Here is a 23,681-nt window from a genome sequence, read left to right as displayed (position 1 = left end):
AAACTTTCAAAATGTATGACACTTAGAAGGAGAGTCTGATTTTCCTAACACTTCTTTGATGTGTTGTAGTAATATTTCCGTTTTGAATTAATCCGCATATGCAATTGCATGTGTTCTCGCATCAGCGAACAATGAAAAAAAAGATGAAGATATTTTTGCATAATGCAATTATGCCCTGAACAACTGCAACTTCCGCTGGCTCTTCCATCCTTACACGATTATACCACACAATGTAGCACTTATCACATACGTGGCCACGACAATTTCACGTTATACATATCTATACACACGTATATATATATATATATATATTCACAACAGTAGTTCAATATGAAACTCCGTGATAGACGTAGTTTTGACGAATTTTCTTCCATAGGGCTTTGTCAAGTCAATGGCAGGTTTTATTTTCCAAATAAAATCGTCCATTGACTTGACAAAGCCCTATGGACGAAAATTCGTCAAAATTACGTCTCTCACGGAGTTTTCCTATTGAACTATTGTTGTGAATCTATACTTTCTTGGACTCCGAGCAGAAACTAATTGCTGTTATATATATATATATATATATATATATATATATATATATATATATATGTATATCTATTATATATATATATATATATATATATATATATATATATATATATATATATTTGTATATACGTAATGCGTTTGAAAAAAATACTTGCTTGGGATTTTTATCAGTATTTCCACTTGCAGGCGAAAATATGTATTTTGTGGGAGGCGTCTAACCAGGATAATGACAAACAAAGTCGGGATATTGCGTAGATAAATGCCTGGAGACAGCAACTGATTACAGCAATTCTGTCTTTCGAAATTTAAGGCTTGAAATACATGAGTGTTCCAACAGTAACAATAGTCCTATATTGCCTCTTGCCAAGAAATTTTTGAATGCTGGGAATACCCATTAAGGTCAAGTTGCGACATTTAAATGCAACTTCCGCTCCACTTGCAGGCGAAAATAATATGTATTTTGTGGGAGGCGTCTAACCAGGATAATGACAAACAAAGTCGGGATATTGCGTAGATAAATGCCTGGAGACAGCAACTGATTACAGCAATTCTGTCTTTCGAAATTTAAGGCTTGAAATACATGAGTGTTCCAACAGTAACAATAGTCCTATATTGCCTCTTGCCAAGAAATTTTTGAATGCTGGGAATACCCATTAAGGTCAAGTTGCGACATTTAAATGCAACTTCCGCTCTTTTCATGATAGTAGCCATAAAGTAGGCTCTCTACAAAGCGAAAGTCGAGTCTAGGGCTGATCTTCGTATTAGCATTTCTTGGAATCATGGAAGCGAATAAAGTTAAAGTTAAATATGCAAGCTGAGATTGAAGATTCTGTGTTTAATCGAACATAAGACTAAATTTGGAGCTAAAATCCGCCAAACATTCCTTAGTTAAAGGTGGTCATCACTGATTTGACTTAATTTTCCTTTACTTCATGTCTTGTGCGAAGAATAGAAAGGGTAGGGGATATGTAAAGAGATAAAAGACGTTTCAACTCGACAGTCTATGAATTTGATAGCTACTTTGAAGATGATAGTGATTTATTTGTTGAGAATATTGTTATGAATACTTTTACGGCCCAATCCTATCAACCTGCAGTAAGGGTGACAGGGAGAATGTGCATCTTGTATTCCCATTTTCTTGCTTTACTTTCACTGTCACTGGGTGAAGATTGGACAATACAGGGAAAAAAAAGATGCATGGGATTGGGAAATAGTTTACCCTTGAGCTGTGGAAGTCCCAAACTGTTTCATTGCGTAAGGAGCACTGTCACGTGATAATGAACGTTTGAACACAGTGGCCGACTGCCGTAAGTTACATCACTGTTCTTGGGATATATAAGAGTAAAACTGGAAATTATATCATTAGTCCCTTGGAGCTTTCCTGCTTCAATATAAAAGTCTAGCAGGTAGGAAAGTCTGGGTCACGGCTCAGATGTCAGTTGGCGAAGTACGAATAGACAAGAGCCAACCTGTAGCCAACGTTGTGAAGAGACTGCTTCTAGGCCCATAGCTGCTAATCGACTTTTATAGTCTCCATACGCTTGCTATTGACATTTTCCCGCAATTATCACTTTTGATAAAAACATGGCAGACAGCCTTAAGAAAGAAGAAATTCAAGAACTCCGAGAAGAGGTGCAAAATTACACACCAGGGAGCAGTGTCGCATGCCCAGACCGTATCTCGTTTCCTGAGAAGATGTTCATCGGGCTATTTGGGCGGACGGGATGTGGCAAGACGTCGCTGATAAACTCCCTGAAGTATGCCGCGACGGGTAGACTGCGGCGGAGCAAGTGGCTCCAGGTTGCAGGCCAAGAAAAAGCTGGAGGACACACCATGTATCGTAAGCTCGCTGACGTGACGAAGTCCATCTTCGTTATTGACAACCGAGGGCTGGACGATCCGAATACCGAACAAGCAATGGCTGAGATCGCCGACCAACTTGGTAAGCAGCAAGGAACAAGAATACTATACCTACGAGACTGCCAACCCTTTCTCCCTTCCTCTCATTCTCTCCCTCGCTCTCTCTCTCTCTCTCCCTCTCTTTCTTTCTCTGTTATATTCATAAGAAACAACTCAAATTTTTGTACTATGGTGTGATGCGTGAAACACTTCCGCGTGGCATCATCATAGTTAATCATTGATATGTAGGGCCTATAATTATTAAGAACATAATGGTGCGATGATCTAGTACTGCATGTGTTTGCTTGTTGTTCGTTAACCTCTCCCTCCCTTTTGATATTCAATGGACATGATGGATGTTACTGAAAGCAACTGATAATTTGGCTACAGAAACGAGACAGATGCGTTTTCCTTTCAGTAGACTTTCAAGGAGATCATTCAGATTACTCGTATTAAACAATTCAATATTCCGTGATCGAATTAAAGACTTTTTTCTTTTCGTATATATATATATATATATATATATATATATATATATGTGTGTGTGTGTGTGTGTGTGTGTGTGTGTGTGTGTTGTTGTTGTTGTTGTTGTTGTTGTTGTTGATGTTCGTCCATTGTTATCGGTGAGGACCATGACTTTTTCTCTCATTTTTTATTTGATTGGCCTGCTGTGTTCGGAGGTGGTTAATGAGTCCAAACTGAGCGCGGAACTGTCGGCAGCAGATTCCACACTTTGGGCCGATGGGTGGTTAGGTATTTTCGGCTGTGGTTTGCGATGCTGTTCGGCTGACTTGACACCACTGCTATTCGACTGCGCCATAGTGGTCGGCGTAAGGCAAGGTCCTCCCAAGTTCCGACATGAATTTTGGAGCTCTTTAGGGTGGCCTTCAGGGACGACCAACTTGGCGCTTCCCTTCTGCTAGTTCACCGTACAAAAGGTCCTTGGGATTGTGTTGAATTGGTCATCCGTGCGCAGGACATGTCCAGCTCATCTTGTCTGTGCCTAAAGGGGTGTGAATGCTGAGCATATTGTCATGGGTGACGATCTCTGTATTGGAAGTGTGATCGTGCCATATGATCTTCATAACCCTGAGGAGACAGGGTGTGTGGAAGTGGTTCAGCTGTCGGGCATGTCTGCTGTATATGGTTCAGTTTTCACAGGCGTAGAGAAGTGTAGTGATGAGTAATGCCTGGTACACCTTGAGCTTAATGCTGAGGCGCCGATACCCCTTTGCTCACAGACATTAGTTTTTGTCGGAGGCACTGCTGGCCTTGGAGATTCTACACTTTACTTCCACGTCAATGTTGGTCTGACGTAAAAGGGTGCTGCCCATGGTATGTGAACCTGACAACATCATATTGAGCACTGCACTATTTTACTGTGATGCTTGGTTGCGGCTTGACAGGGCAGTGTTGATACATGACTTTGGTTCTCTTGGTGCAGATGGTGAGGCCGATCGCGAAGTTGTCACAAGACCAAGACTATATAGTCTGTCAGTAGTCGCTTGCTTGCCTGTGCACTGTTACCAGAGGCAATGAGAGCACAGTCATCGGCAAAAAGAAGGTCTCTAATGACTGTCTCTTTCACCTTTGTTACTTCCTGCAGTCGGCGCTGATTGAAGAGTTCATATCTTTCCTGTATCTGACAGATATTTCTTCCTCACAGTCATGGAAGGCGTCAGTGTGCATGGCAGGAAACATGATGCTGAAGAATGTTGGCGCTAGTACGCAGCCCTTCTTGACAGCATTTGTCACTGGGAAGGCCTCTGATGTTTCACCATCATCCTATACACGGGCCATCATGTCATCATGGAACAGACGTATCATAGTAATGAAGTGCTGTGGACATCCACACTTGGCCAAGATCTTCCACAAACCCTCTCTACTGACTGTGTCAAATGCCTTTGTGAGATCAACAAAGGTGGTGTAGAGATCCCTGTTCTGTTCTTGGCACTTCTCTTGAAGCTGTCTTGCTGCAAAGATAATGTCCATTGTGCCTCTGCCCGTGCCCGCGCGGAATCCGCGCTGACTTTTGGGAAGGTGTCCCTGTTCAAGGTGCTAGATAAGGCGGTTGAAAAGGACTCTGGCAAGAATCTTTCCGGCTATGGACAGAAGTGATATGCCCCGATGGTTGTCACAGGACTGGCAATTATGTTTCCTTTGATAAAGGTGTACGATGGAAGCATTATTGAAATCCTGGAGTATGGCACCCTGCTGCCACATGGAATGGGGGATGTCAAGAACTTTAGGGTGAGGACAGGGCCTCCTGACTCGTACACTTCTGTATGTGTGTATGATACACATACATAGGGACCTGCATAAATGTCATGTTAAAGTTCCAGATCACATTCTAATAAAGTTCAGAAATAATATTCCGCTTTCATCATAAGTTTGAATAGGAAATGTGTATGTGTTATTAATCCAAACATGAGTCGATTTGTTTTCCTGTGCTATCATCTGCATTTGCTCAACTGTATGCTATGTTTTGATTACCGAATAAAATTTCGGTAAAAAAAAAAAGTTTTCCTGCCATTTGCATACTAAAAAGGTGGTTCACAATATTTCTTTACGGTGAGTGTATACTGATGTATAAGTAGTGGAGACCCTGAGTAGACTCGTCAGATTGTGATAATACATACTCTCAAAAAATAAAAACAAAAATCCAGATTTGTTTTTGTAGCTCTATGATAGTTGCCACTTGACCCCGAATTCCACCTTCAATATATATCTAGGCCTATAATATCGCAGGCAGAACTTGCATTGGAAGTCCCGTGTTTGAGAGAGTCATAAGTTAGGCATGTGGAGATCGCATACCTGTACATGAAAGGGCCAGCTCGAGGCCCATCACTTTTTCGTAACACAGATACTGATATAAATCTTCGGGAAAATACAAATATACAAAATACGTATAATTGGAAAGCTGTACACGTTTTCTTCTATTTTATTCTCATATTGGAACCTTGAGTATGTAAACCAAGGGTTTTAATATGGTGTCCACCACCGGTTTTAATAAGAATAAAGGTAGGTTGTCTCTACCGCATGATTTTTTATCGGATAAATTCATCAATATACACTCAGCAAAAAAAAAGAAAGTAAACACTTTTTCGAGGTCATATGTTTCATAGAAGATTTTTATGAAAATCAACCATTGAACGCATGTGGAGAAGTACCGGCCAGGAGTGATACAGACCGTGAGTTGTACACCAAACAGCGTCAGGTTGTGTCTCTTGCAATTCGAAATGCAAAAACTAAATACTACTCAGAGTGTGTTGCAGGGTGCTCGGGGAATCAACGACGTCTCTTCACTATTGTTGACACGCTGATGCATCGAAAGAATGAGGCCATTCTTCCGGATACCTCTTCTGACCAGATACTGGCAGATAGATTTTCTCAGTTTTTCTTCGACAAAATTACCAAGATCCGTACTGACATTGATAAGGAACATCAGTCAAGACAGTCCAGTCAATCACCAGTTGTTCCTGCATTGACGGACTTTTCCCCAGCATCTATTACTGAGGTCGAGAAGGTCATTTTATTTATTTATTTATTTTATTTATTGCAATTCTTTATCCAGAGTAGCCTGATCAGCATAAAATATATAAACAGCATAGAATAGACAAATACATTTCAAAACGAGTAGTCACACACATCAAGTTTTTAAATAAAATAATATCATACAATCATACAGATTTAAAATAGACTAACTGCCGGTCTTCCTCAGGGCTCTGTTTTCCTAAAAATCCATGGAACATGAACAACAACATCAACAACAGTGACAACACCAACAATAAGAGAACAATTTGTTTAGAAATAAATAATCGTGGCAGATTAACAACGGGACACGTGATACAGTAAAACATAAAAATGAAGTGAACGCACATGTAAAAATATCTGGAAATACGATAAAACAAAATAAATGCACGTAGAAGCATCAAGAAAGAAGAGAGGAAATGATTCAAAATCGCGTATGGCGGCTGCCACTCATCCCGCTGTTCTAACGCGAGGAAATGAGGGTGACTTATGAACAGCTAGGGGTCCCTTAGTGGTCAGTGCAATGCTTTTAATTGCCCTCAACACATTTTAGAATCCGTTCATTCCATTGTGCAACATCTGCTCCTTACAGGGATAAAATGTTTGCTTGCTTTCAATGTTGTGGCCGAAGCACGTGTACTTTAGAGAAGAGATGGGAGAAGAGAGGTGATGAGATACTCAAAAAGTGGGTGCTCGACAATAGGTCAGAGACAGGGATAAGCAACCCCTTTATGTGTGTTTAAGGTAGTATTTAAATGATTCTATGCTATCTATAAAGCGGGCAGGTTCGGGGAGCTTATTCCAGTTTTCTGAGCCTGCATAAACAAAGGATTTTTGATAAAAGGCTGTACTACATTTTGGAAGTCTTAAAAGGAGTTTATCTGTGCTACGGGTTACCCTTGACGACACATCGTCGACAAATGGGAATTTCTCATAAAGTGTAGCAGGAAACAGTTTATATACACATTTGTACATATCAAACATCATGAGCTCATCGTCATCGTCATGTGAATTTGATCCATATATTGATGACTTTGTGCCGTACATTACAGACATTGTGAATAACTCTCTATGCAGTGCTAACTTTCCAGCATCAATGCAATAGGCCCTAGTTTAACCTCTCTTTAAAAAAGCATAGCTTGACAAACAGGGCTTGGCAAGGTACCGTCCCGTGGCAAATCTCAGCTTTCTCTCCAAGGTTGTTGAGCGCAATGCATCTATCCATCTGCAAGCTTATCTGAATGACAATAACCTTCAAGATGATTTCCAGTCTGCCGACAGAGAAAAGCATTGAGACTGCCCTGTTAAAAGTGCAAAATGACGTTCTCACCGCTATGGACAGTGGAAATTAAGGTGACTAGGCTTATCTTGTTGGATCTGAGTAGTGCATTTGACACTGTCGATCACGCTGTGCTCTTCAAAAGACTCAAACACATTGGCATAGGTGGACTGGCTCTCCAGTGGTTACTATCCTACCTCTTAAACAGATCACAGATGGTGTGTGTTCGTGATTCGACTTCAAAGACAGCTCATCTTGATTTTTCTGTTCCTCAGGGATCGGTCCTTGGCCCCCAACTTTTAAATATTTACACTTTTTCCACTGTGCAGCATAATCATCCAGCACAATCTCCATTACCACATGTATACGCAGACGACAGACAATCATACTTCTCCTGCCCACCATTGCAAGCAGAAGTGAATAGCTGGATTGCTCGTGTCGAGGCCTGCATCAGGGACATTAGAAATGGAATGAAAGAGAGCTATACCTGAAACTCAATGATGGAAAACTGAGTTTATCATGTTTGGATCAAAACAGCACCTTGCGAAGTTCAGAACTCCCAGTCTTCAAATTGGGACAGTATCAATCTTCCATATGAACAAGGTTCGTGATCTTGGAGTAATCTTTGACTCCAATATGACAATGGACTTGCAAGTGTGTAACACTGTGAGACTTGGCTTTCACAGCCTCCGAAATCTTCGTGCTATCCGCAAGTATCTGACTCTTAAGGCTGCTGAGCAGCTGGTGCATGCATTCATCACATCCCGCATAGATTGCTGCAACGCTCTACTGTATGGCCTCCCCAAGTGCCAAGTACAAAAGCTCCAACGTGTTCAGAATGCTGCACGTCTGGTGATGTATTCACGGAGATCTGCTCACATCACACCAGTCCTCCAACAACTCCATTGGCTTCTTGACGAACAACGGCTCACCTATACAAGGTCCTCCTCATCACATACGGGGCTCTGAAGTTCTCTTCCCCACAATACATCTCATCTCTGCTCAGCCTCCATATAGAACCATCTCGATCTGGACTGCGCTCCTCTTCAGGCCTCTTGTCTTCTCATCCCCAAAACTAAAAGATCATGGGGAGACAGAGCATTTATGTCAGCAGCTCCCCGCCTTTGGGATAGACTCCCGGACTCCGTGAAGGATTGTGACACTGTCAGTGACTTCAAGCGAAAGATAAACTGCACATTTGGGCTACTTTTCTGTGAGGAGGCACATGTTGCAGCCGTTGGAACTTATATGTTATTATTGTCGGATTTAAACATTGATTGTGAGCTCCTTGAGTATCATTGAGTGGGTATGTTGCGCGTTATAAATGTCTATACTATCATTATTGTTATTATTATTATTACATCATATCAAAGGTATTTCAATTGGTTATCAGTAAAAATTATAAAGATGGTTAAATGAGCAGAATTTCTTCATTTATTTCTTTTAAACTAGTGATTTAAAATCCATGTGACAATTTCAAGAACCAAACATTATTTACAATTTCCTAGTTTGAAAAAAAAAGCTCAACTTTGTACCATTTGTGTTAATTATTACTTCTTCTCTTACATGTCTTATTTCATTTGAATTCAGATCTGACATAAGATGCTTTATTTTCCTCCATTATTTCTAGCCTTCATTCACTTGGTCTTTTAGGCTTTAAATATAACATAGAGAGCAAAGGTTTGTTTTTGCAACTTAATTCATGTTTCTTTTTGAGTGAAATTTGTTGCTTGTTCTTATTGTTCTATTGAAGAGCACACACGCATGAATGACAATTTGTTAAGTTTTACAATTTTTACTTTTGTGCCCTGGAAGAGAAAAACAATGGTGTTCACTCGTGCGTTAAGTTTCCCTTTTTGTTGACCTACCACGTTGATAGCCAATTAAATTACCTTCAATCTATATAGTATATAATATGTTAGCTTTCAGCCAAATATTCTATGAGATTCTAAACTTTAAAAAGTGTTTACTTTTCTTTTCTTTGTTTTTTTGCTGAGTGTATCTCGAATATCTTGTTCACACACGGGTTCTAGACTAAATGTTACCAACTTGCATTTAACAAACTTCTGATATTCTTCGGTTGACGTGGTGATTTTGGCATGCTGTGATGCCTGCCGTTGAATTGATACTCCAATATCAACAAAGAAATTATTAAATTCATTGGCAATTTCTTGTCTGTCGTGGGTTAGACCATTTTCACCTTCAATAGAAATGACTCCGTCTTTGTCTTGCTTTGCTTGGCATGAGAGTTTTAAAAGACTTCCAAATTTGTTGATTGTTATTTTTGCAGAGTTTTACACTTTTCGTTATGACTGTAATCAGCCTTTGCTTGGCGGATCTTTAACTTGATTTCTCAGCCGTTTGTATTCCTGCCAATCAGTGTCTATTAACTTTGTTTTTACTGCAAGTTTCTTCTTTGAATTTCTCTTGTGAATAAGATCTGATGTAATGATGTAATGTCATCCATAGAGTCATCTTGAGAGGGGGTGTGCTTCTTAATCACCTCGACTAGTTTCTATTCAAAGAAACAATGCGCGCTATTTTCATCTTTGCAACTTTCAATCTTTTCGATGTGATCTGATTGACGTCATTGATGTAGGTATTCACATCAAAATATTTATAATTACGCACAACTTTATAATTGTGACAATGATTCGCATTGCGAACTCATTTTTTTATCCCAGGTAGAAATAAACCATATAGTGGTCACTCATACTTATATGAGTATTAATTACTCCACAATCATTAGCTTTATCTTCATTTTTCGTCATGATCAAATCCAAAATAGTTCCAGTATTTTTGGTAATCCTCGTAGGAGAGCTTATAAGCCGAGTCAAATGATAATCCGTGATGATCTCTAAAAGACATTTTGATTGCCCTGCCATGGGACTAGGGCGATCGTTAACGATCGCCCCGTCACTGTACACGCATGCAAACCTGGAAACATTAAACTGCACATTACTTGAATATGAGACCATTCTGAAGCAAATAATTTTCACACAACAATAGATATATAATGTACTCTTAAATGAATCTCACAAGGATTGGAACAATCATCCCCCAGCATTCCACTGATTCCCACTGATCAGTTACTAGCCATCCCCTTTTACAAACTAACAAAAATAATGTGGTCTACCAAACAAAATAATATCCATGGACTGTGGTGAGAACAAGAAATTTTACCATGAATCCAGCTAATGAAATACAAATAAATATGAAAGCAAGCATGCAATCAACTGCAATTCCATAAGTCAGAACAATTACGCAGCACTTCGATTGATTACATTCATATCTGCTGGATGGTCTTATACTCTGAATTATCTAGCTTACGGCTTTTGTTTTTCAGATGGAAAGAAAGGATACAGCGCTAAAGTAAACTGGGACGATTACTCGCCTGAAGATATAATGGACCCTACTGCGGAAGACGCTTGCGTAGGTCACAAGATCAGCTGCGCAGTATTTGTCTTCAGGTATGTGACAAACAGAAAAAAAAATGAAAACAGTCTTTAAACTATGATAACAATTCGTGCACATAAAACATCATGACATTATGATAAAATCATGATATTGTAACGCGGCGATTATCGTCGTGTACTGTACGGTTACACGATTACATGCGAACTGAAGTAAGGGTCTATACAACGGCGTAGCCAGGATTTGGTCGGGGGGGGGGGGGGCGGCGGTTAGTCTGCGAGGGAGCAAAGCGAGCGAGGGGGGAGGAGGGTGTGGGAGGGAGTGTCCCCCTCCCACGGTGAGAACTTTTTGAATTTTGGTGTTGTAAATGGTGCAATTTGATGCCTGTTTTTGCGTGTTTTATCGCCTTGAAACAGTCCCACACTTGTTCAAGGGAGCTGCACATTTTGATGTAGATTATTTTTGAACAATTTTGGTTTAAAATGGTATCATTTAAATAAACTTCGTGTGTTAATTCTCACACTGAAATCATGAACGCGACCATGCAAACCCGAGCGAGCGGAGCGAGCGAGGGGGGGGGGGTGTAGGAGTGGGTGTCCCCCCTCCCACGGTGAGAACTTTTTGCATTTAGATGTTGCAAATGGTGCAATTTGATGCATGTTTTGCCTGTTATATCGACTTGAAACAGTCCCCACTTGTTTAAGGTAGCAGTGTAATGATTTAAATCATTATTGACAATTGCCTAGAAAATGGTATCATTTAAATAAACTTCTTGTATTAATTCTTACACTGAATATCATGAAAGCGACCGAACCCGAGTGAGCGGAGCGAGCGAGGGGGGAGGTTGTGGGAGGGGCGTGTCCCCCCTCCCACGGTGAGAACTTTTTGCATTTTTTTTTTTGTCTTAAATGGTGCAATTTGATGCATGTTTTTGCCTGATATATCGACTTGAAACAGTCCCACCTATTTGATGTAGCAGTATATTTATTGATGTAGATTATCATTGAACAGTTGCTTATAAAATGGTATCAATCATTAAAATAAACTTCTTGTATTAATTCTTAAACTGAATATCACGAACGCAACCGAGCCTGAGCAAGCGGAGAGAGCGAGGGGGGAGGGGAGGGTGTGGGAGGTGAGAACTTTTTGCATTTTGATATTGCAAATGGTGTAATTTGATGAATGTCTTTTCGTGTTTATCGACTTGAAACAATCCCACTTGTTTAAGGTAGCAATATATTTTGATGTAGATTATCATTGAACAATTTGCCCTTATAAAATAGTATCATTTAAATAAACTTCTTGTATCAATTCTCACAATGAATATCATGTACGCTGTCTGCTAAGCAATCAAACTGAAAAGGCACGTACACGAGGGTGTGCATTTCTCCTCCCACACGAAGGTGACTTTGTATTTTCAGACCTGAAATTCAGCGATCTGGTGCAAATTTTGGTGTAACTTAGAATTTGTTTCCAGTGCCAAACAATAATGGAAATAAATAGGGCTTTTTCGGGGAAGTGTTAAAATCGCGGAATATAGCTCTTATTCCATATGTGCATCATCGGTATGTATGACGGATTGTATAAAGTCTCGTGAGGTAGAGCTTCGGGGGAGGGTGTGGGAGGGGGATTCCCCCTCCCGCTCGCTCGAAGCTTTTGCGTTTTTAGAATTGAAATAAGCGATCTGGAGCATACTTTTTTGTGGAAAATTCGGATATTGCCATTCCCCAAAGTGTACTAAGTTTATAGTGGGTACCAAGCAATGGAAGGGTGACAAGATACCTCTTCTATGTTCAAGGGAGCTTAACAATCATGGCGCACACTTTTGTTATAATATCTGGAAATTTGTCAAACAGAGAAGTTTCGCAAGTCTGTGGAATGAGATTCTGTATTTTCATGATTGGAGTTAAACGTTTTGGCGCACACATTTTATGGCATATTTTGAAAACTGTGTATGTTCAAAGTGTAGCCACAGTCTACTTGTATGTATGGGGGGGGGGAAGAGGGAGGAGGCGGGCGAGCAGGGAGAAGGCGTGGGCGAGTGTTATCACCACCCTTCCCGTACGATGGAGCTTTTGCCTTTTTAAAGTTGAAATTTAGATATCTCCATGGGCGTCACCAGGGGGGGTGCGTTGGGTGCGAACGCACCCCCCTTCAGACTAAAAAAAAAAAAAAAAAAAAAAAAAAAAAAAAAAAAAAAAAAAACTTCAGTCTGCGAGCGACCTCAACGCCGGACACTAAATGATTATTATTTTTTATTTATTTTTATTTTTTTGGGATTTTGCATCGGGGACAAAAAAACAACAACAACAAAAAATCGCGGGCAAAAGCAATTCGCACCCCTGGTTCTGGCAGCACTGATTTTATACATAATTATCTACTAGTACAAGTGTATTCTATACAGTGTTGACTATATACAAAGATTTTGGACATCCTTCTATTCCCATACTTGGTCACTTCGACGCCACCTCGCTGGTCATATCTACCCCAGTCATGAACATAAACCGACACCCTTGACTACCAGTGGCGGATCCAGGAGGAGGGGCGCACCGGGCGTCCCCCCGCCCCCTCTTAATTTCCAAAGCGAAAAAGTATAGCTACAAACGGCAGTTTTGGGACTGTAAAATGTCAAAATTTTCAATCTCGCTCGCTGGCATTTAGTCGTAATGCCATTCTCCTGAAGTTGCTGCCAGTAATTGCCGGCAGTTCCAGCCGGTGCGCCCCCCCCCCCCCTTACTGCAAAAAATATAGCTACAAACGGCAGTTTTGGGACTGTAAAATGTCACAATTTTCAAGCTCGCTCCCTCCGCTCGCTCGCATTTAAATTCTCCTATGCTGCCAGTACAACAGTTGTGCCCGGTGCGCCCCCTCAATTTCGAAAGCAAAAAAAGATATAGCATCAAACGGCAGTTTTGGGACTGTAAAATGTCAAAATTTTCAAGCTCGCTTGCATTTAATCTTTATGCAATTCCCCTGATGTTACTGCCAGTAATTGTCTGCAGTTGCGCCCGGTGCGCTCCCCCCCCCCCCTTAATTTCCAAAGCGAAAAAATATAGCTACAAACGGCAGATTTTTATTCTTATAACAAGGTTTCGTTCAATAGGTGTGAAAGGATCTGCCCTTGCATGGATATCTTCCTATTTGTGTAACCGTTCGCAGGCAGTCAGGATCAATGAGTGCATGTCATCCTTTGCTGAACTTCAGTATGGTGTCCCTCAAGGATCTGTTCTGGGCCCGTCATTCTTCAGCATTTATGCAAGTCCTCTCGCAGAGATCGCAAGGACCCATGGCATCCATATACATCTTTACGCTGATGACACCCAGCTGTACAGCTCATTCGATCCCTCTGATCCTTTAAGTGAGGCCTCTACCAGACATAGACTTGAAGCATGTATTGATGATATGAGGGCTTGGATGATATGGAACAAACTCAAACTGAATGATGACAAAAGTGAATTTATGATAATTGCATCAAAACATCTGGCAGCAAAGGTCCGTAGTCAGTCATTACGAATTGGATGTGTCAATGTACAATCTGTGTCAAATTGTAGGAATCTTGGAGTTTATTTTGACCCTGAAATGTCAATGGCGACACACATTACAAACACATGTCGATCTGTATATTTGCAACTACGCAATATTCACAGTATCAGAAAATCCTTATCAAACAAAGTTGCAGCCTCTGTTATTCATTCGTATGTTTTGTCTCGTATTGATTATGGAAATGCATTATTGTTCAAGGCTTCATCTTACCAACTGGCCAAACTACAGCGTGCTCAGAACTCTGCTGCTCGGGTCCTCAGTGGAACATCTCGCTTCTCCAGCATTACCCCAGTTCTAAAAAATCTTCACTGGCTACCAGTATCCAAGCGGATAGAGTTTAAAATTCTTATTCATACATGGAAAGCAGTAAATTCTTCAGCTCCAAAATATTTGCAAAACCTTGTTTCAGAATACGTCCCTGGCAGAAATCTCCGTTCATGTAATAGTAAACAATTAACAGTTAAAAGAACAATCTCGACTCTCGGAGAAAAAGCCTTTGTTTCTGCAGCCCCATCTCTCTGGAACGCTCTTCCACTGAGGATCCGATCAGCAGAGACCATTGAAACATTTAAAAAGCTTTTGAAATCACATATGTTCGCATCTTGTTTCGATTGAATTTTCAACGAATTGTTCATTGGTGTGTATATCTCTACTTATCTCTTTCTTCTTTTTCAACCTTCTTATGTACAATTATGACTATGATGTATGCTATTCTTTTCATAATTACGTCCCTCTGCGCCTCAGAATAGGATACTAGATCGAAGGCGCATTACAAATTTTAATGCTGTACTTATTATTATTATTTTCTACTGTAAAATGTCAAAATTTTCAAGCTCGCTCTCTTCGCTCGCTCGCATTGAATCGTTATGCAATTCACCTGATGTTACTGCCAGTAATTGCCAGCAGTTGCGCCCGGTGGCATGCGCTCCATCCCCCTTAATTTCCAAAGCGAAAAAATATGGCTGAGAACGGCAGTTTTTGGACTGTAAAATGTAAAATTTTCAAGCTCGCTCGCATTTAATCGTTATGTAATTCACCTGATGTTGCTACCAGTAATTGCCAGCAGTTCCGCCCGGTGCGCCCCCTCCCTTTATGTTTATTTCCAAAGAGAAAAATATGGCTAAGAACGGCAGTTTTTGGACTGTAAAATGTCAAAAATTTCAAGCTCGCTCTCTTCGCTCGCTCGCATTGAATCGTTATGCAATTCACCTGATGTTACTGCCAGTAATTGCCAGCAGTTGCGCCCGGTGGCATGCGCTCCATCCCCCTTAATTTCTAAAGCGAAAAAATATGGCTGAGAACGGCAGTTTTTGGACTGTAAAATGTAAAATTTTCAAGCTCGCTCGCATTTAATCGTTATGTAATTCACCTGATGTTGCTACCAGTAATTGCCAGCAGTTCCGCCCGGTGCGCCCCCTCCCTTTATGTTTATTTCCAAAGAGAAAAATATGGCTAAGAACGGCAGTTTTTGGACTGTAAAATGTCAAAAATTTCAAGCTCGCTCTCTTCGCTCGCTCGCATTGAATCGTTATGCAATTCACCTGATGTTGCTGCCAGTAATTGCCAGCAGTTGCGCCCGGTGGCATGCGCTCCACCCTCCCCCCCCCCCCCCCTTAATTTCCAAAGCGAAAAAATATGGCTAAGAACGGCAGTTTTTGGACTGTAAAATGTAAAATTTTCAAGCTCGCTCGCATTTAATCGTCATGCAATTCACCTGATGTTGCTGCCAGTAATTGCCAGCAGTTCCGCCCGGTGCGCCCCCCTCCCTTAATTTCCAAAGCGAAAAAATATGGATAAGAACGGGAGTTTTTGGGACTGTAAAATGTAAAATTTTCAAGCTCGCTCTCTTCGCTCGCTCGCATATAATCTGTATGCAATTCCCCTGATGTTACTGCCAGTAATTGTCTGCAGTTGCGCCCGGCGCACACCCCCCCCCCCCCTTAATTTCCAAAGTGAAAAATATGGTTACAAACGGCAGTTTTTCTACTGTAAAATGTCAAAAATTTCAAGCTCGCTCTCTTCGCTCGCTCGCATTGAATCGTTATGCAATTCACCTGATGTTGCTGCCAGTAATTGCCAGCAGTTGCGCCCGGTGGCATGCGCTCCACCCCCCTTAATTTCCAAAGCGAAAAAATATGGCTAAGAACGGCAGTTTTTTGACTGTAAAATGTAAAATTTTCAAGCTCGCTCGCATTTAATCGTTATGCAATTCACCTGATGTTGCTGCCAGTAATTGCCAGCAGTTCCGCCCGGTGCGCCCCCCCCCCCCCTCCCTTAATTTCCAAAGCGAAAAAATATGGCTAAGAATGGGATTTTTTGGACTGTGAAATGCAAAATTTTCAAGCTCGCTCTCTTCGCTCGCTCGCATTTAATCTTTATGCAATTCCCCTGATGTTACTGCCAGTAATTGTCTGCAGTTGCGCTCGGTGCCCCCCTTAATTTCCAAAGCGAAAAAATATAGCTACAAACGGCAGCTTTTGGACTATAAAATGTCAACATTTTCAAGCTCGCTCTCTTCGCTCGCTCGCATTGAATCGTCATGCAATTCACCTGATGTTGCTGCCAGTAATTGCCAGCAGTTGCGCCGGTGGCATGCGCTCCACCCCCCTTAATTTCCAAAGCGAAAAACTATGGCTAAGAACGGCAGTTTTTGGACTGTAAAATGTAAAATTTTCAAGCTCGCTCGCATTTTAATTGTTATGCAATTCACCTGATGTTGCTGCCAGTAATTGCCAGCAGTTCCGCCTGGTGCGCCCCCTCCCTTAATTTCCAAAGCGAAAAAATATGGCTAAGAACGGCAGTTTTTGGACTGTAAAATGTAAAATTTCCAAGCTCGCTCTCTTCGCTCGCTCGCATTTAATCGTTATGCAATTCATCTGATGTTGCTGCCAGTAATTGCCAGCAGTTCCGCCCGGTGCGCCCCCTTCCTTGATTTCCAAAGCGAAAAATATGGCTAAGAACGGCAGCTTTTGGACTGTAAAATTTAAAATTTTCAAGCTCGCTCTCTTCGCTCGCTCGCATTTAATCGTTATGCAATTCACCTGATGTTACTGCCAGTAATTGCCAGCAGTTCCGCCCCCTCCCTTTATTTCCAAAGCGAAATAATAGAGCAGCAAACGGCTTTTTTTTTTTTACTGTAAAATGTCAAAATATTCAAGCTCGCACGCTCCGCTCGCTCGCATTTATTGTTATGCCTTTCTCCTGATGTTGCTGCCAGTAATTGCCGGCAGTTGCGCCCGATGCGCCCTCCCCCTTTATTTCCAAAGCGAAAAAATATAGCTCCAAGTGGTAGTTTTTTTTTTTTTTTTTTACTGTAAAAGATGAAATCCTAGCTATACGCCGGTGCCCTTTCCCCTCTTGGTTTCCCTCAACAACAATAAAAGTCTAGGGATTGAGAGCTTCCTATATTCCAAATGTCAGTCAAAAAAAAAAAAAAAATCTCGTTACATTAGGGTCAAAACGCACCCCCCTTGAAAAAAAGCTGGTGACGCCCCTGTATCTCGTATACGCATATTTGATGAAATATTTCGGAAATTATTTAAAAAAAGAACTGATCCGGGGAACTGAGGGAGGAAAGGGTTGATTAAAAGGGGATATCCCCCCTTTATACATGAGGGAACTTTGAGTTTTCGAAACGCAAGTGATAAGCCTTGTGCACTCAGAATTATTTAGATTTTTGTTTTTTTGTAAAGCTAAAAAATTGTACTAAGGCTAGAGAAAGGGGCGCAGAGGGGGAGGGTTTGGGAGGGGATACCCCCTCCCAAGCACGAGAGATGTTGCATTTTTTTAATTGAAATTTAATGATCTGGTGCACACTTTGAGTGAAATATTAAAAAAAAATATATATGGTCTTGCTTGATGAAAGGTTGAAAGGGAAACCCGCTTCATGTACATACATACAGTATACACGCAATTTTTTCCGCCTCCCAAATCCTCGGTCCAAAGCTTCGGGGGGGGGGGCGACCGCCCCCATCGCCACCCCTCCCCCCCCCCCACCCCCGGCTACGCCAGTGGGTCTATAGTATGCCCCCCCCCCCCCACACCAAAAAAAAAAATCAAAAAAATTACACCCGGATTTCCGCATTGATAACTTTCAATATGATTAAACTGTCTATTATATATGCTACTTCAGGGTCTGAAAACATAATATCTTACCTATATTTTGCAGAAAACCCTATTAAATTTGGTTAAGTGGTCACAGAGAAATGTGCATCTTCGTAAAGCATGTCGTGGGTCTTTATCTTGCAAGTTTAGCACTTGGATGCTGTTGAAACTGCATATAAATGTGTGAACACAATGGACAGAACTTGGAGGGAAGGATATGCTCTACAAAGATCTTCATTTCTCTTTGACCACTGAAGCAAATCTGATGGGTTTTTCTGTTAGTAATGAATTATAGTTTCAGACCTTGAAATTGTGTTTGGATTGATTCACCTGTTAAAAGTTATTGTTGCGCAGGGTCCCCTTGTAATGGTTTTTGTTTTTTGGGGTTTTTTTTTTGGGGGGGGGGGGCATACGTTATAAGGATGTCCGCGACGTGCTTTACTGCTTTGCTTTAATGTGAAATTAACACGGACTGATTTGAATTGCACTGTGTTTTTTTTTCTTTGTCCTAGTGCGGTCCATGACATCGACATGAATACGACAGCTCTAATGGACATCGTTGACTTTCTCCACCATCATCAAGGTAAAATGTTGAACTAACCCTTTTCACCTCTACCGTAAGATTCATAGTGTAGTTCCGAAACAACACCCTCACTGAGATCTGATCTCACCAAAAGTTGTCTATGCCCCCTTCTTACAATCTGCTTCTCTGCTATCATGGCTATAGCTTCTCTTTTTCCCCCTATCCTAACATTTTGTCGTGATATGAAGTTTTCTAGGTATGAATGGCATGAGCTTTGCGGACTTATTTCTTCAATGACAACTGCGCAGTAATACCGATAGTTCGCGGGGTTCCATAGCTCTATCCTCTGGTAATCTTCGGTTGCCGAGCGCAGTAAGTACACCAGGGACCAATCGGTGACCAATCGCTATCGGTCTTGCTGACCCTTTGCCAAACCTGCTGCGAGCAGTCGCAGATAAGGGCCTATCATAAGATTTTTGCTGATCGCAAAACATTCGCATGGCTCTTGATAGCCGATGGGCAAATGTTTTTGTAGTTTTCGACAACCGGTCGATAAGTGATCGGAAATTATTGTCGCCGATCAAAATTCTGAAGATGGGGGGGGGGGGACTTTGGTGGCCGTTTGGTTGTTGATGGTTCCTATCGATTTTTTTGTTGCAAGAGATCGGCAACCAGTCTTTGCGCAGGATATTAGACCCTACTAAACTCTTCTTCGTTTTTAAGATAGGACATGTATGTGCAGTTTCGTTGAAATAGGACGAGGGCAAACTTATAGTGATATTTCCCCCACGTTACCAAACGTGCATGTCATGCTTGATATCAAACATTGAGGAAATGATTACACCCTATTAGTCAACCTGTCTGTTTACGGCTCACGACTTCTAGCTATACCTTCCAAAAACTTCCATCGCATGCATGTGACTTTGTCCATTGATCTTTGTTGATTACAGGTCGCTATCCAGTAGCCGTGGTCACCCACGTCGACGTCTGCGAAAAGTCTCACGTCGAAAAATTGAAAACAGTCCTCCGGATATCTGGAGTGAGCGACGTCTTCGAGGTGGCCAATGTTACCCATGATAAACCAGAACTAGAAGCAGAATATCAGCTGAATCTCCTGTCATTGCTCGAAAGATGCATGACCGACGCGGATGAGACTCTCATCTTTAAACATTACCAGAAGAAGGACGAAGAAAGAAAAGAGAAGATTCGAGAGATGCGTTTAGCAGAGGAGAAGCGTTTGCAGGAGGAGGAGGAGAGGGAAGAAGAAAGGAAGAGAGAGGCTGAACGTGAGAGGCAGGAAAGAGAGAGGAAGAAAGAAGAAGAGAGAGAAGGACGCTACCAAGAAGCCATAAAGAAGGTCGAGCGAGAGAAGCAGGCTGAGATTCGGCGAATCATGGAGGCCAACAGGGGGAACCAGAATTCTTGTTTGATACTGTAGACGTCACTTAAATGATAGTCTGTAATTGGCGTCAATCTGCACACACACAAAAATACATATGGGCCTATATATACATATATATATATATATATATATATATATATATATATATATATACAGTGGCGGATAGGGAGGCACACCCGTCGCCCCCCCCCCCGCTTATTTTTGGGGAAAATAAAAGAAATAAAAAGAAAAAATGAAAGAAGGCACGTGCGCCTACCCCTTTTATATTTATTTTGCTTATTCATTTATTTATCCATTTATTTACCTTTATTTATTTTTTGTTTTTGTTTTTTCTTTTGTTTAGTTTTTTTTCTCTCTTTTTTTCTGCTTGTCAGCTGATTAAACCCGGAAGAGGCACCAGAAATATTTTTGCGTCCCCCTCCCCCCTTTTTCTACGGAATTCCTGGATCTGCCACTGTATAAATTTTGGTAACGCCTTTCGTATTAAGTGTCATAGCAAATTTTAACCAATTTCTGATTGTCATTACCATTATGATATTAACAATTTCTGGCTGACGTCCATTCAGTGATTTAACCCTTTCATACCTTCCTTGGCTGTGTTCACGGAATATTAACCAAAGTACATTGTAGTGCTCATGTACTGTTATCTTGGATAACGTTACAAATAACTTACCCTCTTGCTAGGCTTTCGTTCGTTCTGACTGCCAACGTTCTCAATCTAATTCATTCATTTCGGTGGTGAGGAAAAGTGAAAAGAATATAAGTTGTGTTTTTTTTTTACTTTCCCTAATACTATGTATTGTATATTTATGACGATTGTAGAGCCAGATTGGATATCACAAGTCGGGTGTTTCCAATTTAAATGAATTGGTTTTAACTTGGTTAACCTGGAACTAAAAGGATAATAAATATACTTATTTTGAGTAGGCTAACTGTGTATAAATTTTTATCTTGACAGGAAGGAGACCATAAGTGTGCTCAGCTGGAATCCCGTATGATCAGGAGCGGGGAAAAAATATCGATCTCTAGGTAGAGGCACAACTAGGTCATAATGCACCGTTTCATGGCAGTTTAAGCGGTAAATCCAGCCAGCTTAAAATCCTTTTTTTTTTAGGGGGGGCACGCTTTTGATAATTATTATTTAATACAAATATTTTACAATTAATGTACTATGATACATGTCTTGACTCTTTGAGACGTTACTTTTCTCTTTTTTCTTTTTTTTTCTTTTTTTTTTTTGCTTAAAGTACGTCACTTCGAGTTTTTTTGTGATGTTAAACTTTCCTTATATACTTACTGTTTCTTCAGCGTAATAAGTGAATGAAAGTAATGTTTCTTTTACCGGAATAATTTTGCAGATATACAATGTCCAATTGCAAATCAAAGGCATATTGATACGCCTGGAATTGATTTGAATTGGGTTGACAGAGCATTGTGGCGTTGATAAGAAAGAAAACGTTGATAAATAACAAAGGACGCTCTGAAAAGGACTTCGTACGTCTTCGTAGAGATACATGAACGTCATACTGTGCTAGATTTAAGATCTAATTTAACAAACAGCGACAAATACAGCTGAGAAAACTACAAAATCTCCTCTCAAAAATGAATTTGTAAAGAAAAGCATCACGATACGTTCTGAATAGTGAAAGAAAAAACCAATCATTTTGCCGATCTAAGAAGGGGTCACATTGTTTTCGACCAATACTCAATGAAGATGGATTACCGTTGCCATCAGGGCTCTGTTCAAATTGTTAAGTTAATAGTGCCCAAAACAGCTATTGAAGGACCATGGATTTGTTATTGGTTGATATTTTAAAGAGAGAGACAGAAGCTTTATGAAATTACGGAAAAGAACATCAACATATGGCATACAAAACGTCCCATTAAAAAACACGAAAATAAGGTAATGTTTTGTTTCTATACCTATTTCTCGTAGTTCTCAGTAATATTTTCCGAAAATGTCATAGTTTGTAGAACAAGCAATCAATTTCTTGATGTTTAACAAAATAAAGGGAAAAACATATACAATTGTATACGACCGCACTTTAGCCCCATTTTTCTCCTTACGCTTATAAGCTGTAGCACTTCTGTATTGTTCATTGCATCCAGGGGCGTCTATCTGTTTTCAAGATGGGGGAGGGGGAATAGGGGACTTAGAGGTTATGTTCAACGGAGTGAACGGGCTGGGGATGTGGAAGGAGATATCCACTGCCCTTCCCCTTACGCAGGAGCTTTTGCATTTGCATAATTGAAATTTAACGATTATCCCCCCCCCCCCCCTCCCATATGCGAGAGAGCTTTTGCACATTAGTGAATGAAATTTAATTAGTTTGTGCACGCTTATTGGTGGAATATCTGGAAATTTGTTGATCCCCAAAGTGTGATAATTCTATATTGATGGAGGTGAACTGAGCGGGGAGAGGATAGGGGTATTCCCCTTCCACATCAGGGAGCTCTTACATTTTTTTTTTTTTTAGATTCAACGATCAGGGTCCTGTTTCATAAACCTTATTATCAGTAACAACTGCCACATATCTGTAACAAATTTGCTCTCGTCCAATCAGATGCAAGGATTTCAATAGCTTTTTCCAACAATTGTAACTTGTTACTGATAACAAGTTTCATGAAACGGGACCCAGGTGTTCACGTTTGATGACATGTGAATTAAGCTGCTTTTATTCTGGATCAAGTGCTACTTATGTGAGTGTGAACAAGCCATAGGCTGTGCTTTCCAACGCAGAAGGCAGAGTAGAACGGTCAGTGTAAACACTCTCCAAGGCGGTCCATTGACCTCATGGCTCTCTTGGGATTGATTGCAAAGTAGCTGATATTATGCTTTTCTGAATGAAAACCCAAACGCCTGAAAAAGTATGCAGGTTGTGAATACATGGATACTTTGTATAATGTTAACAGAATGGCATTGTAGCATTGTACAAGATAGAAACAGTGAGACAGTGAGAAGTAATATAGTGTACATATTAGAGTATAGATATAGAGACGGAGGGCCAATGTGAACACAGTTTGGATGACTCACAGCAACCTCCGCACCTTATCGGCCAGAGCCCTGACCACTAGCTCTCTGGACGGTGTGTTTATAGTTGTGGTCAGTACCTCTCTTTCCCAGCTCCTCAGTTCTTTACATTTGGCCATTTCCTCATTTTTTGGAAAAGAAACTAAAAGGGAATCATTCAGGAATCGTCCGCAAAGTTTGGTCTTCAGAGCGACTGTCATGGCATTCTCGAAATACATGTACTGTACTTTCATTTTTACCTCACTGCAGGGATCGTCTCCAATGTTGTAAAAGTTTGTATTGCAAAAGACTGGACAGAAGTGAGGAACAAAATACAGAAACGAGCACTAAAGAGAGAGAAAAGCTGACACTTTGAGAAATAAAGGAAAACTAAAGAAGTATAAGAGTCGTTTTGCAGCATACTAAGAACTACAGTTTTTAT

General features: G+C 40.8%; 1 protein-coding gene across 1 annotated transcript; it reads left to right on the top strand.

Annotated features, from left to right (window-relative positions):
* Positions 1–2,118: 2,118 nt before the first annotated feature.
* On the top strand, positions 2,119–20,265 carry LOC139732331 (uncharacterized). Its single transcript, XM_071643197.1, has 4 exons — positions 2,119–2,476; positions 10,590–10,713; positions 18,817–18,887; positions 19,778–20,265. The coding sequence occupies exons 1-4, from the start codon at positions 2,119–2,121 to the stop codon at positions 20,263–20,265; spliced, it is 1,041 nt and encodes a 346-aa protein (XP_071499298.1).
* The last annotated feature ends 3,416 nt before the right edge of the window (positions 20,266–23,681 follow it).

The sequence above is a fragment of the Diadema antillarum genome, unplaced genomic scaffold, assembly GCF_040938485.1.
Source record: "Diadema antillarum isolate AM-2024a unplaced genomic scaffold, OU_Dant_1.0 seq00000413_RagTag, whole genome shotgun sequence".
NCBI classification, from domain to species: Eukaryota; Metazoa; Echinodermata; class Echinoidea; order Diadematoida; family Diadematidae; genus Diadema; species Diadema antillarum.
This window is presented reverse-complemented; position numbering and strand designations above follow the sequence as displayed.